Below are 23,636 nucleotides of genomic sequence, written 5' to 3' on the forward strand. Positions count from 1 at the left end.
GGGACTCTTTTGGTGAGATCTCCGCTTTTTTTTTTTTGGGTCTACATATCTGATGTGTTGATTATGAGGTATCCTGCTATCTCTGCTGGAACTTCGAATTATTTAGGGCTCATTCACACTATGTGCAGTGACCTGCATTTTCTGTACTGAATAAAAAACGCAGATCATCTCTAGGGCACATAAAAAAAAACACTGTTTACTATGTGCCCCATTAACACCTCAATGCTGGTATGATGGGCGGTGAAGCGTGAAAATGCAGCATGTCTTCATTTTTCCACTGTGCAATGGAGGGTACCGCATATCACCACACAGCAGTGCAACGCACCACGCTAATGTGCAGCAACATAAAGTGTCACTATGTGACACTTCAAATAAAGTGAAAAAAGAGTAAGCAGTGTAATAGGGAACAGTGCGATGCACATTTCAGTGTATCGGAACCAACACTAACACTAGCCTGTCCAGTAAAATGCTGCGTGTGTGTGTGAATCTAGCCTTAACATTATGCAGAATGCAACAGATGTTGAAATACACAAAAAGGTAGATGGGGATACCACCAGGAATTATGACAAAGAGATCTGGCTGTTGAAATATGCAAGCAACTAAAGAAGACAGGGACTGATGTAGCATGCCATTAAAGACTGCACCCATAATAAAGTATCCAATATGGGTGGAGGGACCATTTAAATGAAGAAACAAAATGCAAGGCCTGTTGCACAGATTGTGGTCTTTTAAAATACTGATGTATGGACAGCTTCTCTGTTCAGAATTGCAGGACAGGATGCAGCTGGGTGGTCACAGCTTAATCCATTTCAGACCTAATACACAGGAAAGCTGGCATGCTTTATCCACTGTGGTTCAGCAAGTTATCACAAATACGAGTATCACCAACAAAACTGGATGAATAAAGAGGCACTATATATTATCAAATGTAGAAGCTACATGCACAGTAGCTTACCTACCAACACTCCTTAAAAAATGAGTTCACCTTTGTAAAAAATATAATAAATGCACATCTTTTTGCAGGTAAAAAAAAAAAGTGCATTTATTATTTTTTTATTAGGAGTCTGTAAAGCATTGCACCAGCAATTAGCAGATCACAGGTGCAAACTCAGGCTCCTGCAGATGTCAGTGTAGCTTCAGGAATTTACTAAATGACAGGAAGATAAATGAACTACGTACAGCACTCATCAGCGCCCTGGTAGTTCATTAAGAATTACAAGCCACAATGGCTGGGGGTAGTTGTAGTTCTCCCATTTACTTTTTTAAATTGTGACAGCAGGTGCGGTGGCAGCTGCATCAGTAACATGTTATACCCTGAATATGGGTGTACCATGTTAGTCAGTCTAGCATTTTAATACTAAGGCTGCATTCACACTACAGCATTTTGAATCATTTGAATGACACCTCATATCGCGGTGCGGGTCTGCCGGGATCGTTGCGCGATAAAACACGCCGCAATTGCGGGGAACCCGCATCATGGGACGCATGTCGCCAAAAAATAACTCTTGAACTATTTTTGGGCGATATGCGTCCTGTGATGTTTTGTCGAGCGACAAACACGGCAGACCCGCACCGAGATTTGAGGTGTCATTCAAATGAATGGCATCTCGAATGCGAGTCCCGCGTTTTATCATTCACACCTCGGCGCTGTCAAAACGCGGGCAGATCTGCCCGTGATTCAAAACGCTGTAGTGTGAATCCTAAGGGATAACAGATTTTTTTTTTTTTTGTTTTTAACAGCCAGCGGGCTCTCTCAAAAACATATTATACTTACCTGCTCTGTGCAATGGTTCTGCACAGAGCAGCCCCTATTCCTCGTTTTCTCAGGTCTCCCACCGGCACTCCAGGCCCCTCCTCCTTGAGAAGTACTCCCATGCAAAGCCACTTTCCGTGGGGGCATGCTTGCATGCTCACACTTGAGCCACCCATTATGCGTCTATAGACACAGACCAGACGACTCGACCCTGCCCCCTTTTCCCTCATCACAGCATTTCAGTGACAGCAGCTGGAGCCAAAGGCTGCCGCTGCTATCGATCTGCCCAATAAAGAGGGAGACCATGGTGAGAGCCACTGCTCTCATGCACGTTGCTGGATCGAATTGGGCTCATTAGGATAGGATTAGGATAAAAAGTCTTCTGTGTGCAGCAGCCCTCCTTGGCCCCCCTAATACCTACCTGAGCCCAATCTCTGTCCAGCAATGTCCACAAGTGTCTCGCCCATCTGAGAATCACCCTCCTGTTTGGCTTGGACACAGCAGCGGTGCCATTGGCTCCTGCTGCTGTCAAAGTCGACTAGCCAATCAGGAGAAAGGGGGGGGGCAGACTGCGGCTCCGTGTCTGAATGAACACAAGTAGCTGTGACTCTGCTCAGTTGCCCCCATAGCAAGCTGTTTGCTGTAGGGGCACAAGACAGGAGGGAGGATCCAGGTGCACCAAAGAGGGACCCAAGAAGAGGAGGATCCGGGCTGCTCTGTGCAAATCCACTGCAACAGAGCAGGTAAGTAAAACAAGTTCATGGAAAAGTTCTTTGGACTTTCTGGCTCTAAATTCACCCCTGTACACAACTGGGCCAGAGTAACGTATGGGACCTTGCAAAGGCACAATACATTTAAAAAGCTATTTTTTTTTATAAAGGGATACATTACTCTTTTATAGTATCCCAAAAGCATAAAACTGCCAATACAATGCCCTTATTCATCTGTCATTGAGACAGCTGACCTTGACTAAGCAGCAAGATTGTGTAGCAGATATCTCGGGACCAATTAGCATAGCGAATGTCCCACTGCCATGACTTCAAGAACCTTTGTCACTTTCCAATGGCTAAATGGACCTGTCTCAACCACTAGCAATACTGACCAGTCTTTAGATGCCATGGCTGCTAGCAAGGCAGTGGTTCTTCTACAATATAATATATATCCTATACAATATAACATGTAAACAGTTACAGTGTATTTTTGTATACAGACTTTGCTTTTCATCATACCATTACTGGAAAAAAATGAAGAATTTTTTTATTGTATCTAGTTTAGGAGCTGCAGACATTATGCTGGCTAATCTTCTAACATATCCAGCTAGTCATAAAAATACATATAGTTATAAAGAAACGGATAGGAGCACTAGACCTACATGGGGGCACTGTATGGGGGAAAACTATAGAAGCACTGGTCTTAAAATGTAACACATGAAATAATCAAACCTCTTTAAATATAAAGAAGTTCAGGATAACCATCCCAAAGTTGTAGGCAATCAAGAAGTAGCGTAATTGGAAAGGTTCTCGATTCTTCATGAATCTGGGGCCCAGCCATACAATCAGCAGATAGAGAGTGCTGATTGTCAGTGTTGGCAGTGGAGATTGCATCAGGGGCCATTTTTCAACACGTTTATCTGTTTAGGGGAAAAAAAATGCATTAGTAAACATTCATTATATCATCAAATTAAAAAAAATAGAATTTTAAGAACTTTGCAATTTGTACCAGTCACTTACAGGTGATTGGTACCAGCTGTGGTAGCATCATGGACTGTTTAAAGTGACTCTTATGAAAAAAAAAATATGGGCACTGCCATTGCTGTTTTTATTTTTGAAGATCAGTTGCCTGGCTCTGTCTTCAATACTTTTGAGTAAAAAAGACTGGAACAAGCCCACTGTAAACAAGTGTGAAAAAAGTGTCAGAATTCCTTATCTCTGTATTTGTTCCAGGTCAAGAATTGTAATAGAAACATCTGCATGATAGCCACAGAATTAGCATTCTCAAAGGAGAGGCCAGCATTGGCAGCCCACATACTTTTATCCTAGCAGAGTCACTTTAAATTTACAACACATTTGACCATTGTTTTGGGCTTCATGGGACAGACCATTTTTACATTTTTTTGTCAATTTCTCAATAGCACATTGCAACTTTAAAGTGTAAAAAGGCAAACCTTTTTATTTTTTTTTAAACTTTGGAAAGAGTGGAGAGGAGTCAGAACACCTGTCAGGTTTTATTGCTTTGTGAGACCCCCTTAGGGAGATTCACCCTCTCTATTTGTCTGGTTTATCATAATCATTGAAAATGAAAATCCCAAATTTTGGGTTGACCCAAGAAAAGTAATAAAAGGGCAAATCTTCCAATGGACCTGGGGGTGCTCAAGGGATTCCCTTAAAGTGGTAGTAAACTGCTGCAAAAAAATATAGTCTTGTTATATACATTTAACTTATGACTTACCTTATGTACCATTCCTGATATGTACATCATATGATGCTTTTCAATACATTAGACATATTGATTGATTTCTAACCATACGCTGTACATTGGCATCCTTTTCAATAAAAGCATTTTGGTTAAAAAAAAAAAATAGTAAGTACATGAAACTGTAAATAAGTGATGTATGCTAAAAACCCTTATGCAGCATACACACGAGCGGACTTTTCGACCGGACTGGTCCGACAGACCGAGTCCGGCGGACAATCCGATCGTGTGTGGGCTTCATCGGACCTTCAGCGGACTTTTCCAGTCAAAAATCTGACGGACTTTAGATTTGAAACATGCTTCAAATCTTTCCGACGGACTCGAGTCCAGTCGAAAAATCCGCTCGTCTGTATGCTAGTCTGACAGACGAAAACCCATGCTAGGGCAGCTATTGGCTACTGGCTATCAACTTCCTTATTTTAGTCTGGTCATACGTCATCACGTACGAATCCGTCGGACTTTGGTGTGATCGTGTGTAGGCAAGTGCGTTCGTTCAAAAGTCCGTCGGAAGTCCGTCAAAAGTCCAACGAAAGTCCGCCGGAATGGCCGTCGGACTTTTGTTGCCGAAAAGTCTGCTCGTGTGTACGCGGCCTTACTTCTTCTTCTACTGTTATACTAAAATATACTAATCCTTGAGCTGTGACTAATTGACCTCCCTTATGGTGCCTGCAGAGTTCCAGAGCCAACTGTACAATGTCGGTAATATTTTTAACAGTCTGTAAGGGTTTCATTCTTTCCACTAGCCACCCATTTAAGGTGCTTTTTTTCATTAACCTCCAATTATTTTTATTATGGGTTCCCTCAGACCTGAATTTCAAGGGTTCCTCTCAGAAAAAAGATTGAGAAAGACTGATTTAAATGTAAAAAAAAAATAAATAAAATTCTAGGAGGTAAAGCTTTTTCCCTTGCTCTTCGTAATCTTGTTCTAGGGTATACTGCCTTTAGCACATGCAGTCCAGCAGCTTGCCCCATTCTGGGCAGGGTGCCAGAACAGTGTAACAGCACGCAACAGCAGGAGTTACATCAACAGTGACTGTCAAGTGGCCGAAAAGAGAAGACACTGGACCAGGAAGTAGTGGAGGAGAAGATAGCAGTGCCAGAGAAAGCAGCTACAACTGGGATTGTGGTGCTGTCAAGACTGGAGAAAGGAAAATCTAGAGGTAAGTGCCACAGTGCGCATTTTTTATGTGAATATTATAGCAAGAGCCGGCAATGCCACAATTCCGTTTTCATGCAAAGTGGTGACATTGCCCCTGGTGATAGTTTATTCATGACAGATCTAGGCACCTAAATGTCTCTATACTTTCTGCTGGAGAAAAAAAAACAAAAAAAAAAAAAAACAAGGCGCAGAATCCTCGTTCACCTCCTTCTCTTCTATTAACTGTTTCAGCAATGACCGTAAACCAGGAGGAGGTTCTAATGACTGACCACTTCCCACTTCCAGGTTCAATTACACTGAGTAGGAGATTGGTTATCCTGAGAGTCATGTTTACTGATCTCCCTACCCTGAATAAAAAGGCCGATGATGAGACCGTCAAGAAAAGCAAAAGTCAGTCTCATCACTAGCAGCATAAGAATAAACAAGGTAGAAGCAATAAGGAGCAGGGAAGCAAGTAGGGGTAATGAAAACATTTCTGAATAGATGTGATTGGCAGCCTGTCAGCCTCTCTTCAATCACAGTTCAAAGACCCAACAATCCTTTTTAGGACTACCTTTGTGTGTGAGCAACAGCTTCTGTTTAGTTGCTGGCCTCCTCCATACAGTCTTTTTATTTTGGGTCCACACCGGTCCAAAAGTACAACATATTTATTCCCCCTATAGCCAAAGCCTCCAATTCCCTCCAAACTATCAGGTAGGTTCTTCATGTGTGCTATACATGCTGTGCAGGAAGTAGCTCTGCGCCTGACAAAGCCTTCCTCTTCTTCCTCCCCACAGGCGTAGAGCAGCCAGTTTTTTTCCTTTTTTTGCTGGCTAGCTAGTAAGTGTGCTGCGAATTTTTTTTTGTTTGTGCCATTTAAAGCCCTTCCATGTGCACCTTAGTTTAAACACTATTTATTAATTGCAAATGGTGTAGGGACACAATGGGCAGTTTCAGCGGGGCTTCTAGTGTCTCCCTACACCTTAAAAGGGGAATGTGCTCCCTCCAAACATACCTGACCTTATTTTATCCATTGCTGTTATGTGCCAATATGGAGACTCTAAGATTAGAGTTATTTCTAATCAAATTACTGCTAACCACGTATGCATAAATTTACATTGTAACAATCAGTACACATAGGGGTCAAAATTCATGGACACTGAGAACCCCCTAAGAGAGATCAGTGTACAAGGATGTACTTTCAATATTTTGCTGTTATAGCTTATACAACAATTAGTCCTAAATAAGGATATTGGAGTTCAGTGCACTATATTGTATTTCACCTCCTAGGAAAACAACGGACGTACTGGATACGTTCCACAGATGCACATCTGATGTAACAATGCCATGTACATTCATTTTGTTAAATCAAAGCACTATGCATGTGTGTTATAAAGCAGAGATATGATAAATTGAAATCCAATGAATGCTAAGCAATTACTGTATTTATTGGCGTATAACACGTACTTTTTCACCCTGAAAAATCGGGTGCAAATAGTGTGTGCATGTTATACGCCGATACTGCAATTTGCGCTGCCTAGGAGGGAACGGGGAGGGGGGCGGGACGAGCGTTGCCAGATTACATACAGCGAGAATCTGTTTACTCAGCGGCCTTTGTAATAGGAAGTCCCGGCCGCCGAGTAAACAGGAGATTCTCACTGTATTTAATCTGATGGCGCTCGTCCCGTCCCCTCCCTGTCCCCTCTGAGACAGCAGTAATCTGAGGTGAGATTGCAGATGGGCATTGATCAGGCTGCATTCATGGCAACGGTGAGGCTGCATATGGGCATTGATCAGGCTGCAGATGGGCATTGATCGAGCTGCATTGATGGTCAATGGTGAGGTTGTAGATGGGCATTGATCAGGCTGCATTGATGGGCAATGGTGAGGCTGTAGATGGGCATTGATCAAGCTGCATTGATGGGCAATGGTGAGGCTGTAGATGGGAATTGATCAAGCTGCATTGATGGGCAATGGTGAGGCTGTAGATGGGCATTGATCAAGCTGCATTGATGGGCAATGGTGAGGCTGTAGATGGGCATTGATCAAGCTGCATTGATGGGCAATGGTGAGGCTGTAGATGGCAATTGATCAAGCTGCATTGATGGGCAATGGTGAGGCTGTAGATGGGCATTGATCAAGCTGCATTGATGGGCAATGGTGAGGCTGTAGATGGGAATTGATCAAGCTGCATTGATGGGCAATGGTGAGGCTGTAGATGGGCATTGATCAAGCTGCATTGATGGGCAATGGTGAGGCTGTAGATGGGCATTGATCAAGCTGCATTGATGGGCAATGGTGAGGCTGCATTGATGGACACTGACCCTTATTTTGCTTCAAAGTTCTTTATTTAAAATTTGAGGTTTTTTTCCTGAAACTTCCCTCCTAAAATGAAGGTGCGTGTTATAAGTCTATGCGTGATATTTGCCGATAAATACGGCAATTCCTCACGGCCCAATAATATATCCTGGATAGTTGGAAATACCAATGGGCAAGGCAGGAATAACAGAAAGATATAAAGTGCATAAACCATTTCCATGACAGTATTACAATTCAAAGAAAACCCAGTGTCTGCCAAAACACGTCACCTAAATGTTCTCTGCACTAGTGCACTAAACCGCTGTATAATATTACAACCCGCATGTATATGTAAGGTAATTCCTTCCCATTTCCACTGGTTAGGATAATATTAAGTTGCATACATGTTTCTGAGGCTCCACTTACCCAATGATATGACTCAAATGCTTAGCAAATGCAAAGTACAAATACGTCAAAAGCATGCATATGGCAACATAGGCTTGCTATAAAATAGTAAATGACATGTACCAAAAGTACCCAATCATTATTAACTACTTGCCGACCGGCTTACGCCAATATATGTCGGCAAAGTGGCACGGGTGCGCAGAACGACGTACCGGTACGTCAATGCATCATCGGCGCCTAGCGGTCGCGTGCCCCGCGGACTCTATGTCCACTGGCCCGCGATCGTGACACGGAGAGGCAGAACGGGAGATGCCTATGTAAACAACGCATTTACTGCTCCCAGTGATCTCTGTCATGTTCTAGTGAGCCCATCCCCCCTACAGTTAGAACACGCTGAGGGAACACACTTAACCCCTTGATCACCCCTTAGTGTTTAACCCCTTCCCTGCCAGTGACATTTACACAGTAATCAGTGCATTTTTATAGCACGCATAGCTGTATAAATGCCAATGGTCCCAAAATAGTGTCAAAAATGTCCAATCTGTCCACCGCAATGTCGCAGTCATGATAAAAAAAAACGCAGATAGCCGTCATTACTAATAAAAAAATAATAATAATAAAAATGCCATAAATCTATCCCCTATTTTGTAGACGCGATAACTTTTGCGCAAACCAATTAATATACGCTTATTGCGGGTTTTTTTTTTACCAAAAATATGTAGAAGAATACATATTGGCCTAAACTGAGGAAGAATTTTTTTTTATATATTTTTTTGGGGATATTATAGCAAAAAGTAAAAAATATTGTTTTTTTTTTCAATTTTGTTTGGGTACAACGTCGTACGACCGCGCAATTGTCAGTTAAAGCAACGACGTGCCATATCGCAAAAAAGGGCTTGGTCAAGAAGGGGGTAAATCCTTCCGGGGCTGAAGTGGTTAACAGATACAAGGAAAGAGAAAAAACAGGGAAGTGCACAATCTAGCACAGTTAAACATTTTAATAAAATAAAATTCAAATGAACTGCACTCACAGGGACATCATTATATATCAAATGAACTGCACTCACAGGGACATCATTAAAAAGGGGACACAGGGCCATCATATAAAACACAAGCAATCCGTTCTACACACAGTTTAATTGTAAAGGTTTTGATATTAGAATCCTGAAAGACCTTCTGATCATGAATGATGAATCTGAAATGCCCCACACTTTTTTTTTAGCAATAATATGTGCCTTAAGTATTTGGAATTGTAGGCATGTCTCTAATCTGAGTGTTTGGGGATTTTAGTTCACTTGGTGCAACAATATTCTTAATATTTCTGGCCATCCTAAATACTAATACTAGTTTTTTTGGCAACACTCTAATTTATTGTCTTGTAGCAGAATTGGCCAGTGTTTATTAACAATTCTATTGCTTGCTCTATGTTGGTCTTTATAGCCAGTGAAATAAATAGTGTTTTTTTACAGTATTCAGGGAAGCGTTATCTATGTAAGGGACAATACCCTGTAACACTAGCTGAAATGTCAGACAGAGTCATCAACACAGTCAGTGTTGATGGGGGAATACCTCCTGCAGTGCTTTTGTGTTCTGCCAATGGGAAGCCTTCCCCATCATCAGAAAAATGATCAATGCCAGCGGCTATAGAAACCAACAGACCGATTTTATTGCAACCAGCCTGCCCATAGAAGGAAACGGTTGATTTTCGATACATCTATGACTGACTTAAATCAGGATTCCACCCAAAAGTGGAACTTACGCTTTACGCTTTTTATGCCTCCTCCCTGGCTCCCGTTTGTGAAACTGAGGTTTTCGGGAGCAGGGGGGAGCAAGTGCCCAATTTTGACAGGTACTTGCTCTCACTTGTGTTCCGGTCACCTTAGGTGATCAGAAGCGGAAGTTCTCCCTCCCCAAAGTCTTCTGGGACATATGGCAGGTCCTAGAAGACTTCGGGACCAGTCACAGAGAGCAGCGCCGCTCACGCTTTTTGTAGCTGCTGATTTTTAATAAACAAAAAAAGTGACTGGAACTCAGCTTTAAGTCATATTACAACAAGTTCAATTAACTGTTCTTCACCCCTAGACTAACAACAGGGGCTGAAGAAAAGAGCAGTAAGCTTCTCTTGGTTGTGGTTTCTGTTTGCCTTTTATACAGATTCATGTTGTATCTTTCTGGGGTGATGTATCGACACACATAGTGTTCACGCCAGTCACTCATGTGTACCCGGCACGGCCAAGAGTTTTCCCTTTTGGAGACTCTTTGGGGAGGAGCTGTTTGCCTCACCATTTGCCAACCTCCATTCCCATTTGCCACTTCCGTTGTCCTGGGATGCGTTGCTGTGCTGGTGGGACGTCGGCATCGTTCCGCGGCACGACATCATTGCGCATACGTCATATGATCGGTATGGCGCCTGCGCCGTGGGGAGGCGCAGCGCATCCACCGCTCAGGGGGCCCTTTCTGGAAATCAGGGAGGAGATTAGTCACACACAGCTGATCTGCATCATGTGGCTGTGTGTGTGGGGCCATTTAAACCTCCATTTCATACACAGACAGACAAGGGCTATGGACGGGACCTTCCTGGAGAGGCTGATGGTGGACCACATTCATTGAGAGTAAGCCATTAGGGTAACCCTGTAATTTAATGCCTCTGGGCCTTTGATTTACAAGCAATATGCATGTCTGAGTGCAGACATATACTTTCCTAATACATAATTCTTTTTGTCTTGTTTATCTCCTTTTTGTTCTTTTGGTGCCACATTTGTTGGAAATGTTGACATCAATCAGCTATTTTCTCACTGAACCGGTCTATGGTTTTCTGTGCCCTGCGCGTTCCCAGGTATGTCCAACCTTTTTATTTGGGGTTTAGTAATGAGGGGTGCAGTTTTAATATCTTTCCCCCTTATTTAAATATTTGTTTTACTTCATTATATTTGCTTTTTCTTCCACATTTTCCGTTTGTTGGGCCTCAGTACACATGGTGTGTTCTGTTGTATCTGGGTCTCCAGATTTCAACTGTTTTTGGTGTGATTGGGGATTTTATACCCTTACAACACTTGGCCTTTTCTTCCATGCATATCAATTCTAAATTGAAGCAACAATTATGTGGCTGGGATGTGCAGGGGACTCTACGTGACGGTGTCATTCCTTTTTTTAATTAATGTGGAGATTCAGATGTATATGCAAAATGACTATGATGTAGGTTTTGAATACCCTCAGTATTCTGTATATGATTATCTAGCAATACTTGTTAGGGTTTAATCATTGCTGATCATTATGCATTTGAATTCTATAGATATTACATTTCCTGTGAAAATCCCTGATGAAGGGGACAGCATTCATCTCTGAAACGCGTTGGATTCAGGAAGCTATATCTTTTCTTTGCATTTTTTGTATATATTGTATCCACGGTTATGTACAATATTTTATACGTGTTCTTCATTAAATACTTCATATTTTTCTACTATTGTCTGATCATGTGGTAGTGCCTTTAAAGTCCCACCCCTAGGGGTTTTTTCTCTGTTTCTTTATATTTATTACAAAAAAGTTTCATCTGTTGCAGACAGAACTAAATAATAATTACAGAAAATAATTACCAGTCAGTTAATAGGCACAAAATAGCTGTAAAAAAACAGGGTTGTCAAAATTATTCTATTAAACATTCCCCAGAGCTTTTTTTAACCATGATGACAACTGATATTCAGAGATCAAAAATGCTAGAAGTAATAAAATAAGCAGCGACACGGACAATACACTTAAGTGGTTTAGTCACATCAGTATTATGAGAGGATACAGCTTTGTGGCCTGTAGATTAGTTTCACTTGATCGCGCTCTTCTTAGCTTCAAAATAAATCATAGAAAATAGTTCTGTGAATGAAAGATAGCACTGCATGCATGACAGCAGTGCCCAGATATCTGTCATTTTGTATACTATCAGAAATGCAGTATAGTGCTAAGCTAGGCCCAGGTTCAGATGGCTTACATCCCATTGACTGAACCACAATCTACATATCCCTTAGTCATCAGGGGTTCCCTAAGGCATGTGATTAATGCTTTAATCAGCAAAAAGTGCTCAGATGCACACAAAACCTGATGCAAGGCTTTCAGGAGGGGGTGGGCGATAGATTTATTACAAGCAGACAGCCTAATTTTCTTTTGTTGTGATCACAGCATTAGTCAATAGAAAATACCATGGCACATATAGACTTCTAAGCGCCGGTTCACATTAGAAGTGGCACGACTTGCAGGTCGCCTCACCGAGGCGACCTGCACACGACTGCCGCGGCGACTTGCAAGACGACTTCTGTATAGAAGTCTATGCAAGTCGCCCCCAAAGTAGTACAGGAACCTTTCTCCTAAGTCGGAGCGACGGAACGGTTCCATTGTACAGAACAGGAGGCGACTTGTCAGGCGGCTAGGTCGCCTGACAAGTCGCCCCCGTGTGAACCAGCTCTCAATAAAAAAATATATGGTATCCATAAAAAACTTACACATTTTCAAAAAAAAAAAAAAACAAACAAAATCAAACTAACTTGCATGAAAACTCTGTTTCCCTAGATTTTTTTTTTTTTTTTTTTTTTTGCAGCACTGTGTCATTTTTTTTCACTACACTTTGAAATCATTGGTTTCCATTTCAAATATTCATTACATGGGAAAAAACACTGGGATTTCAGTATTATATATACGGGGTGTAATGTAATGTGTACACAGGGGAGCTGGAACTGCAGAATCATGTGACCGCACCGGAGGGGTAAGTATATACAGATCTTTGTTACACATTGGGGAAGGAAAACTTGTAAGAATAGCTAGTGTTAGGATTTAATCCCACTTTAATTAAGGGGTTAAATATAGTTACATAGTTGGCGAGGTTGAAAAAAAGACACAAGTCCATCAAGTCCAACCTGTGTGTGTGCTTATATGTTGGTAGTACAGTGTATACCCCTGTATGTTGTGGTCGTTAAGGTGCTTATCTAATATTTTTTTGAAATTATCAATGCTCCCCGCTGAAACCACTGCTTGTGGAAGCAAATTTTACATCCTAACTGCTCTTACAGTAAAGAACCCTCTACGAAGCTTAGTGTTAAACCACTTCTCTTCTAATTTTAGTGAATGGCCATGTCTTTTTAAATTCCTTTGCGCAGAATTTTTTTTCCCCCTATGCTAGGGTCCCCAGCACGGTATTTGTACATTGAAATCATATCCCCTCTCAAGTGTCTCCTCTCCAGAGAGAATAAGTTCAATGCTTGTAGCCTTTAATCATAACTAAGATCCTCCAGTCCTTTATTAGCTTTGTTGCCCTTCTTTGGACTCTCTCCAGTTCCAGCACACCCTTCCTGAGGACTGGAGACCAGAACTGGACCGCATACTCCAGGTGCGGCCGGACCAGAGTCTTGTAGAGCGGGAGAATTATTGTTTTATCTCTGGAGTTAATCCCCTTTCTAATGCATGCCAATATTCTGTTGGCTTTGCTTGCAGCAGCTTGGCATTGCATGCCATTGCTGAGCCTATCATCTACTTGGACCCCCAGGTCCTTTTCCATCCTAGATTCCCCCAGCGGTTCTCCCCCTAGCGAGTAAATTGCATTCATATTTTTGACACCTAAATGCATTATTTTACATTTTTCAACATTAAACCTCATTGCCATGTAGTTGCCCACCCCATTAATTTGTTTAGATCTTCTTGCAAGGTTTCCACATCCTGCGGAGAAGTTATTGCCCTGCTTAGCTTAGTATCGTGCACAAATACAGAGATTGAGCTGTTTATCCCATCCTCCAGGTCGTTTATGAATAAATTAACCACTTCAATACCGGCGTATTGTCATATGACGTCCACAGATGGGATCTCCCATCCTGGGTGGACGTCATATGACGTCCTGGGATTCCCGGCCGTCTAGGGGGTGCGCGCGCCCGCCGCGTTGCTCGGGACCCGGTGCGTGTGCCCGGCGGCCGCGATGTCCGCCGGGCACCCGCGATTGCCCGTTAACCGGGCCGGACCGTGGATCTGTGTGTGTAAACACACAGATCCACAGCCTGTCAGCTCTGAGGAGAGCGATCTGTGTTCCCAGAACGGAGGAACACCGATCGGTCTCCTCCCCTTGTACGTCCCCTCCCCCTACAGTTAGAAGCATTCCCTAGGAAACATATTAACCCCTCCCCGCCCTCTAGTGGTTAACCCCTTCACTGCCTGTCACATTTACACAGTAATCAATGCAATTTTATAGCATTGATCGCTGTATAAATGTGAATGGTCCCAAAAATGTGTCAAAAGTGTCCGATGTGTCCGCCATAATGTCGCAGTCACGAAAAAAATCGCGATCGCTGCTAAAAAAATAAATAAATATATTTTTTTTAAAAACGCCATAAATCTATCCCGTATTTTGTAGACGCTATAACTTTTGCACAAACCAATCAATATACGCTTATTGCGATTTTTTTAACCAAAAATATGTATCGGCCGAAACTGAGGAAAAAAATTAGTTTTTTTTTAAAAAAATTGGGATATTTATTATAGCAAAAAGTAAAAAATATTGTGTTTTTTTCAAAATTGTCGCTCTTCTTTTGTTTATAGCGCAAAAAATAAAAACCCCAGAGGCGATCAAATACCACCAAAAGAAAGCTCTATTTGTGGGGAAAAAAGGACGTCAATTTTTTTTGGGTACAACGTTGCACGACCGCGCAATTGTCGTTTAAAATGCGACAGCGCTGAAAACTAAAAATTGGCCTGGGAAGGAAGGGGGTGAAATTGCCCCGTATTGAACCGGTTAAATAGGATTGGACCCAGGACAGAACCCTGGGGCACCCCACTACCCACCTCTGACCATTTTGAGTACTCCCCATTTATCACCACCCTCTGAACACGCCCTTGTAGCCAGTTTTCAATCCATGTACTCACCCTATGGTCCACGCCAACTGACCTTACTTTGTACAGTAAACGTTTATGGGAAACTGTGGCAAATGCCTTTGCAAAATCCAAATATGAATATATTTTATTTAAAAACAATTGCAATAACTGCATGTAAAATCTGACAGACTGTTTGTACCCAAGTTGATTGATCGATCAACTTGGATACATTCAACATGGTTTGAATCTTGGCAGGTTCCGGATTAACCGGCCAAGATTTGAATTGTCTATGGCTGGCAATACATAATACAATTTTCTTGTACAACTTTCCTTTAGATTTACCAAGACCATATAATATAATATGAGGTCAAACCTAAACACTTTTAATTTGTATGCAATCAGGCAGGCCCTTGCTCTACATAGTTGAAGGTAAATCTAAAGGAAGTTGAATAAGAAAATTGTATGGTATATTGCCAGCTTAAGGTTCTTTAGCTGCCTTGATGAATGATGGGCTTCTGGTGTGTTGCTGTACCTTGGAGGGTGCTGCCTGCAGGTAAGCATGTTCTCTGTGTATTTATTGATTGATAGAGATACACACATATATATATACACACACACATACACATATATATGTTAGGTCCATATATTTTTGGACACAGGCACAATTTTAGTTTTTTCAGGTATTTACCAAAACATATGCAAGCTATAGTTATATAATGGATATGGGCTTAAAGTGCACACTCTCAGGTTTTATTTTAGGGGATGTACATCCAAATCTGGAGGAGGTATTAAGAATTACAGCACTCAGCCTAGGTTCACACTACTGCGATGTACTGCAAATTTGATCCGTTTTTTTTTGTCCTGTGTGGGGTTCGAATTTGCCTTGCGTTTTGAGGTGGACAGGTGCGAATTTATCACGAATTTCAGGAGGCAGACAGTGAACAATTCGCAGAGATGTGAACTGTGTGCTGTGAGTTTACTGCAAGTTCAACTGGGACCTATAATGTTAAAATTTGCACTGCACCATAGGAATTTGCATCGCACCCATGGAATACGCTGCTTTTTACATGACCTGCGAATCTGTGTTCCTAAACGCATCAAACCCGCTGTAAATTCGCATCAGTGTGAACCCAGGCTTAAGAATAGCCATCCCCCTTTTTCAAGGGACCAAAAGTAATTGGACAATTGAATCAAAAGCTGTTGTTTCATGGCCAGGTGTGGACTACTCCTTTGTTATTTCTTCATCAATTAGGCAGGTAAAAGGTCTGGAGTTGATTCTAATGCCGAGTACACACGGTCGGATTTTCTGACAACAAATGTTCGATGGGAGCTCGTCGTCGGAAATTCCAACCGTGTGTAGGCTCCATCGGACATTTTCCGTTGGAGTTTCTGTCAACAAAATTTGAGATCTGGATCTTAAATTTTCTGACAACAAAATCCATTGCCGGAAATTTCGATCGTGTGTACGTAATTTCGACGCACAAAATTCCACGCATGCTCGGAATCAAGCAGAAGAGCCGCAATGGCTATTGAACTTCAATTTTCTCAGCTCGTCGTACGTCACCGTGTTCTTGACGTTCGGAATTTCCGACAAGATTTGTGTGACCGTGTGTATGCAAGACAAGTTTGAACCAACATCCGTTGGAAAAAAAACATGGATTTTGTTGTTGGAATGTGCGATTGCGTGTACGCGGCATAAGTGTGGTACTTGCATTCGGAATCTATTGCTGTGAACCTACATCATGCGTTCAAATGAACTGTCCATGCAAGTGAAACAAGCCATTGTAAGGCTTCAAAAATGAAACAAATCCATCAGAGAGATAGGAGCAACATTAATTTTTTTTTTTTTTTTTTTTTCTCCACTTCAGCGAAAATTTTCCGAGAGACATTATTTCAACTTTATGTGTCAAACTTTATCTCTTCTCCTTTTTCACATCATTGTGGATTGTTTCCGTCACATCTTTATTATTTTTCCCTTCTAGGATATTCTTAAATATTTTTAAAAACCGGCGACAAACCGCCTTCTATAATTATAAACCCTATTATTATCTTATTCTCTCTCAGTTCCTCTTATTTCCCCCCACCCCCCCTCCCCCTCCCCTGTGTCTGGTCCGTTCCTTTATGTTATTTATTTATCCACTTGGCTCTGCACCTGTTCTTTCTTTTATCCTATCTAAATAAATATCCGAGACTTTGTAGTTTTTCCAACTTTCCCATCTACTATTATCCCCTTTCTCTCCTCCTTCCATTTTGTAGTGATAATCTATTTCCTTTAGCCAGTTTCTAATGTCTGGTTTTCCACTTTTTAGCCAATTCTTGGGAATTAAGGCCTTGGCCGCATTCAGGAGGTTAGGTATTATTGATTTTCTATATTGTTTCTTAGGTTTATTGTAGATATGGAAGAGGCATGTCCAAATATTTTGTTCTATTTCTTCTCCAGTTATTTCCTTTATGTTGTTTAACACTTCCTTCCAGTACTCCATTATTATTGGGCATTCCCACCATATGTGTATGATCGTTGCTATTTGGCCACATTTTCTCCAACACAAGGAGGTTCTATCTTGATGGAATCTGTGTATTCTTACTGGGGTCATATACCATCTTGATACTAGTTTATAATTCATTTCTATGGTCTTCATGTCCCAGGCCTTATTATATCCCATTTCTATCATTTTTTCCACTTTTTGGTTATCTATTTTTAAATTCATTTCTTTTTCCCATTGATTTATATATTCTGGTCTTTCTTGTGCTTCCAAATCTGTCAGTATACTATAAATTTTTGATGTTCCGTTTTTTAATGGTGTTTCATTGCTACATAGCTTTTCCAGTGCAGTTAATTTTGTTTCATCTCTCAGTGGGTGTGGTATTGTGCTTACTAGGTGCCTTATTTGAATATAATTCCATTCATTCATCTTCCATCCATTCCTTTCCTCTATTTCTACTCGTGTTCTTATTTTGCCATTTCTAGTGATATCTTTCAGTCGTGGGTTACCTATTCCTTGGATTTCAAATATTTCCCTCCCAGGGGTGAAGAGATTCGATCCTGTGAGTGCTAATAGTGGTGAATTATATTTCCATTCATTCTTTAAGTGAATGGTGTCCCAAATTTTAAATACATTTTTTGTTATTTCGTGCGTGTCGGTGTCCAATATTCTATATTTCCGTGGAATCCAAATATTCTTATGTAGTGTGGCTCCACTTATTGTGTTTTCCATTTCCACCCATTTTTTTTCATTTTTCTCATTTGTCCACTCTAACATTCGTGTTAAAACTATGGCTTTATAGTACCTACTTATATCTGGGACGGCAAGACCCCCATGCTCCTTTTTCCTTGTGATCAGCGTGTATTTAATTCTTGGTTTTTTATTAAGCCATATGTATTTTAGCAGGATTGTTTTAATTATTTTAAAAAAGCTCTGCGGGATTTTTACTGGTAACATCTGTAATCTGTAATTTATTTTAGGTAATATCGTCATCTTAAACATATTTATTCTTCCAATCCATGAAAGTGGCTGTATTCTTAACTTTTTCATTTCTTCTTTGACCTCATTGATCAGTGGAATAAAGTTTGCCTGATAAATTTTTTCGACTCTAGGAGTTATTTTAATTCCAAGGTAATTGAGTTCTTTTACCCAAGTGAATGGGAATTCTTTTTGTAAAAACTGAACTTCCTTTTCCTCTAGACCTATGTTTAATATTTCCGTTTTTATTGGATTAATTTTGAAGTTTGACAGTTCTCCGTATTTTTTAATTTCTTTCAGTATGTTTGGGAGTGACACTCTTGGGTTGGATACGTACATCAAGATGTCGTCCGCGTAGGCAGCGATCTTATGCTCTTTTCCTCCTAGTTTCGCTCCTTCTACCTCTTTGTTATTGCGGAGTGTTACTAATAGTGGTTCTAAGGCCAATACATATAATAGTGGAGACAGTGGACAGCCTTGCCGTGTTCCATTCTGCATCTTAATTTTTGGAGAGAGTCTACCGTTTACTTTTACGACTGCTGTCGGGCCATTATACAAATTTGTTATCCACTTCATCATTTTTGTCCCAATACCCAAGTGCCGCAATGTATCCATCATGAAACCCCAGTCTACCCTGTCAAATGCTTTTTCTGCATCCAATGACAGGAATAGAACTGGGGTCTCATTCTGCACCTTCTTGTGCAACATCAATAATGATTTTAGGCTGTTGTCCCGCCCCTCTCTCCCCGGGACAAAACCAGTTTGGTCCGGGTTGATCCACAGTGGGATTAGTTTTTTTATCCTAGTGGCCAGGATCTTGGAGTACAGCTTCGTATCAGCGTTCAATAGGGCTATTGGCCTGTAGCTTGAGCAGTTAACTTTGTCTTTCCCTTCTTTTGGTAGTATTGTAATATGAGCTAATAACGATTCACTTCTTATTTCTTCATCTTCCCCTAAGGAATTCATATATTCTAATAGTTTTGGAGTCAGCTGTTCTTCAAATTTTTTATAGTATTTGACCGTAAACCCGTCTGGTCCTGGGCTTTTTCCTACGGGAGTTTCCTTTAATGCCAGTTTTACCTCTTCATGCGTAATATTTTTTTCCAATTCTTCTAGTTGGTCTATTTTTAGTTTTGGTAAGTTTGCTTTTTTTAAATATTCTTGTATCTTCTTTGTTCTTGTATTCGCTTCTTTCCAACTTTCCTGTCCTTTTATTGCATAAAGGGAGCTGAAGTATTTTTGAAATGTTATCGCTATATCTGTGGTTTTATTTACCACTTCTCCTTTTTCATTTTTGATCTTCTCAATGTAATTCAAAGACTTCTTTTTTTTTACCAGATTTGCTAGGTATTTTCCTGGTTTATTCGCCCATTTATATTTTTCTTGTACTACTCTGTTGTAGTCCTTCCTTTCTTCTTGTTCCATCCAGTCTTTTAATTGCTCTCTCTTTTGAGATAGTAGGCCGAAGATTTTGTTGTTTACTTGATTTTTGTGTTTTCGTTCCAATTCATAAATTTCTTTAATTATTTGTTGCATGTTTGTTTTCCTTTCCTGTTTTTTTCTTGCCCCTATAGCTATTAACTTGCCCCTAATAACAGATTTATGCGCCTCCCATATTGTTGCTTTCGATACTTCTGGTGTATCGTTTTCTTCAAAATATCTTTTAATTTCTTCTATGATGCTTATTTCGGTCTCACTGTCTTCTAATAAAGTTTCGTTGATTCTCCATGGACCCCTTTCAAGGACTTCTCCTTTTATTTTCATTCTCAAGATTACTGGGCTGTGATCTGAGGCGGTTATTATGCCTATTTTTGTTTCTTCTATTTCTTCCAAGTTTCTATGTTCGACCATGATGTAATCCAATCTGGAGTAAATTTTGTGTACTGTTGAGTAGAATGTGTAGTCCTTTGTGCTGGGGTGCTGAATTCTCCAAGGGTCTATTAGTTGTTGTTCATATAATGTTCTTTTTAATTTCTTTAGTTGATTTACCTCTTTGTCCCTTACTCTTGAGGTACTGTCCATTTTATTATCCATGCTGAAGTTGAAGTCTCCAGCTAGTATTAATTTTCCTTGCTTGAATTCCATTAGTATTTTAATTATATCTATCAAATATTTTTTAGGGTTCTTATTAGGACAGTAGACATTGGCCAATGTATATTTTACCCCATGTATAGTTCCTGTAATAAAAAGATATCGACCCTCCGGGTCTATTTTCCTTTGATCTATTAGAAAACGTACATTTTTCCCTATACCGATGGCTACTCCTTTGGCCCTTCTTATTGGCGAGTCTCCTTGATACCATGTTGGTATGTTTCTTGAATAAATTTTGGCACTTGAGTTTTGGGTTATATGCGTCTCCTGTAGGAAAATTATTTCTGCTTTACTTTTTTCTAGTTCTCGGAGGATGATGTTTCTCTTCCCTGGGGAATTTAGTCCTCGGACATTGTAAGAGATTATTTTTATGCTGTTTACATTTTCCATTCTTGTGCCTTTTCTTCCCCGCCCGTCCTCCGGCCCTCCCCCCCACGCGGTCCCCCTAGGAGACCGGATGGAGGGGACACCCAGCGGACGCACGGGGTCTCCTCATCTCTTGTCTCAGAATAGGTGTGCCTATGTAACCACTCATGTGACTCAGACCTCTCCCTCCCCTCCCTCCCTCCCCCTCCCCTCCCTCCTCCCACCCTCCCCCTCCCTTTTTTCTGATATGGGTTTTTTACCCCCATATTCTCTAGAGCTGAGAGCATTTTACTTTGTTTTGTGGGGCACGCTCTGCCCCCTCTGCTCTATTTATTGTGAGGCGGAGCTCTGTAAGACACCCTATTACCCCCCTGCCTAAGCACTAATAGGGCGACCCCCTGTCCACTCCGTGAGTCCCTGTCTCCCTCTCCCTGCATTTTTGTTGTGTTTTACCAATCCTTTCACTTTCCTTTTTTTCCCATCCCATCAACCCCAGCCCCCCCCCCCCCTTTCCACTCTAAGGCCCCTTGCACCGTTGTGTGGTATTTTCTCAGATATTAATTTCCTCGAGAGTCCACATCTTGATGTCTGATCCTTGAATTTACTTGCCACTGTAGGTCATCTCTTGCCGTTATTCGCTCCTGACTATTTGCGTATTTTTCCAGTTCTGGGGAGGGGATTTCTAGTTTGTTGCAAAAGTCCGGAATCTCCTCCACATGTCTTAGCCTCGCACTTATTCCGTTTTTCCTTGCTATTAGACATGCTGGAAAACCCCAGTTGTATTGAATTTCTTGCTCCCGGAGGATTTCTAATAATGGCTTTAGTATCCGTCGTCTTTTCAACGTTTCTTGAGATAAGTCTTGAAATATTTGTAATTTACCTCCCGCAAACTCTATTTGTGTTTTCCTCTTTAGGTTTATCCAGATCTGTTTTTTTTCTTCCCATTTTTCAAAGCGTACGATTACATCTCTAGGTGTTTCCCTTGCAAACCTTTGAGGTTTTTTTACTCGAAAGACACTTTCTATTCCTATTGTGTTAGTTGTTTCCTTTCCCAAGATTTGGTTGAAGAGATTGTTCATTTTTTCTATTAGATTTTCTGCTTGTTCTGTTTCCGGTAACCCACGTATTCTCAAGTTTTTCTTTTTATCTCTATTTTCTTGCTCTTCTATTTTATATGATTGTTCCTGTTGTTCCCGTTTTAATTTCTTTATTTCATCTTCTAGTTCCTTTATGTTTTTTTGATGTAGGTCTACTTTGATCTCTACTTCTTCCACTCTGTTTAACATATATCCCATATCTTTATGGAGTGTTGACATCTCTGCTTTTAGGGAATTCTCTAGTGCCGCAAACATTTTTTCCATATCCTGTTTTGTTGGCAACTGTGGCCCTTGTTGTCCTTCCTCCTTTCCTCTGTCTTCCTCTCCCATTTCTGGCTCCATTCTGGGTTCTGAGAGGTGGCTGGTTTCTGTTTGTACTTTATACTGGCCTTTTTTATCCTTGTTGTCCTTCTCTTTTGTATCTATTTGTCTGCCCTTTGAACCCACTTGTTTCTCTCCTTCTCCGATTCCTTGCTGTATATACCTGTTCATAGGGCCTGGACTTGGGCCTAGGCTGGTCCTAGGTGATTTCGGTATTGCTCCCGCACTTCTTGTTGTTTTCCCCTTCATGTTTGTTTCTATGGCTGTATTTATAAGATCTTCAAAGCTGCCTTCCAGAATACCCCTTGATTGGGATTTCTTAATGATGAAAAAATCTCCCAGCCTTTTTAAATTGACTTATTTTTACTAATATTTCTTTTATTCCGTTCTCATACCCGGCATCCTCCCCACAATCCAATAATAGAAATAAATTAATGAGATATGAGTGGTCCCCGTTTTCCAGAAGTTATGTTACTACCTTAAATACATTAAGCATTCCTTAGTGCTGTTCAATTGTTTAAGCGTTCTTAAGCTGGAAAAAAAAAAAAAAAAAAGGCTCAAAAACGCTCAAAAACGCTATTGCAAAAATGCTGAAAAAAAGCTGGAAAAAGTTAAAAAAAAAAAAAAAAAGTCACTGCAAAGACACCGGCGTCTTCACAGCGCTTTTCCAGCAGCCCGTGTGCATGGGGGCCCAGGTGCTCAGCAAAATAATTCAAATGTTTTAGCGATATAATGCAATCTAATTCAAGTATTCAGCAAGATGATTTATATATTCAGCAGTATAGTTCCAGTATAAGCTTATTTGTTCCACATTTTGTTACTATGGAATTTCTTCTTATTCTATAGTTTGTACTATCAAGCCTATAATTAGTACCCTTTGCAAAAAAAAAAAAAAAAAAAAAAAAAATTCACAAGAAAGGGAGATACTGCAGCAGCAGCAGCAGCAGCAGCAGGCAGGTGGGGGCTGGGAGACAACTCTTCCGTTGGCTTGTCTTTCTTTCACCTTCTCCTTCTCTTCTCCCCTGTTCCCCCCCCCTGTTTTTATTGTTTTTCTTAGCTCACTTGATTCTACTTTTTCAGCTCTTTCGCCTTTTCCCCTGCTTGTTCACTTCAAGACAATTGCAATAGAAGAGCCAAAAGAGGAGGAAAAAACAAAAACAAAAAAAAAACGCTCCAAAAACGCTCAAAGACGCTATTGCAAAAACGCTGAAAAAAGTAAAAAAAAAAAAAAAAAAAAAAAAAGTCACTGCAAAGACACTAGCGTTTTCACAACGTTCTCCCAACAGCCCATGTGCATGAGGGCCCAGGTGCTCATAAAAATAATTCAAATGTTTTAGCGGTATAATGCAATCTAATTCAAGTATTCAGCAAGATGATTTATATGTTCAGCAGTATAG

The 23,636-nt window shown here is 40.8% G+C and overlaps 1 protein-coding gene across 1 annotated transcript in view; it reads right to left on the bottom strand.

The window, feature by feature from the left end:
- The window catches only part of ELOVL4 (ELOVL fatty acid elongase 4), a 46,460-nt gene that overhangs the window by 11,150 nt on the left and 11,674 nt on the right, over window positions 1-23,636 (bottom strand). Inside the window, exon 2 of the mRNA XM_073626850.1 lies at window positions 3,196-3,383. Coding sequence (XP_073482951.1) covers window positions 3,196-3,383 — 188 coding nt within the window. The remainder of the gene's footprint in view (window positions 1-3,195; window positions 3,384-23,636) is intronic.

Source organism: Aquarana catesbeiana, linkage group LG04 (assembly GCF_042186555.1).
Source record: "Aquarana catesbeiana isolate 2022-GZ linkage group LG04, ASM4218655v1, whole genome shotgun sequence".
NCBI lineage: Eukaryota > Metazoa > Chordata > Amphibia > Anura > Ranidae > Aquarana > Aquarana catesbeiana.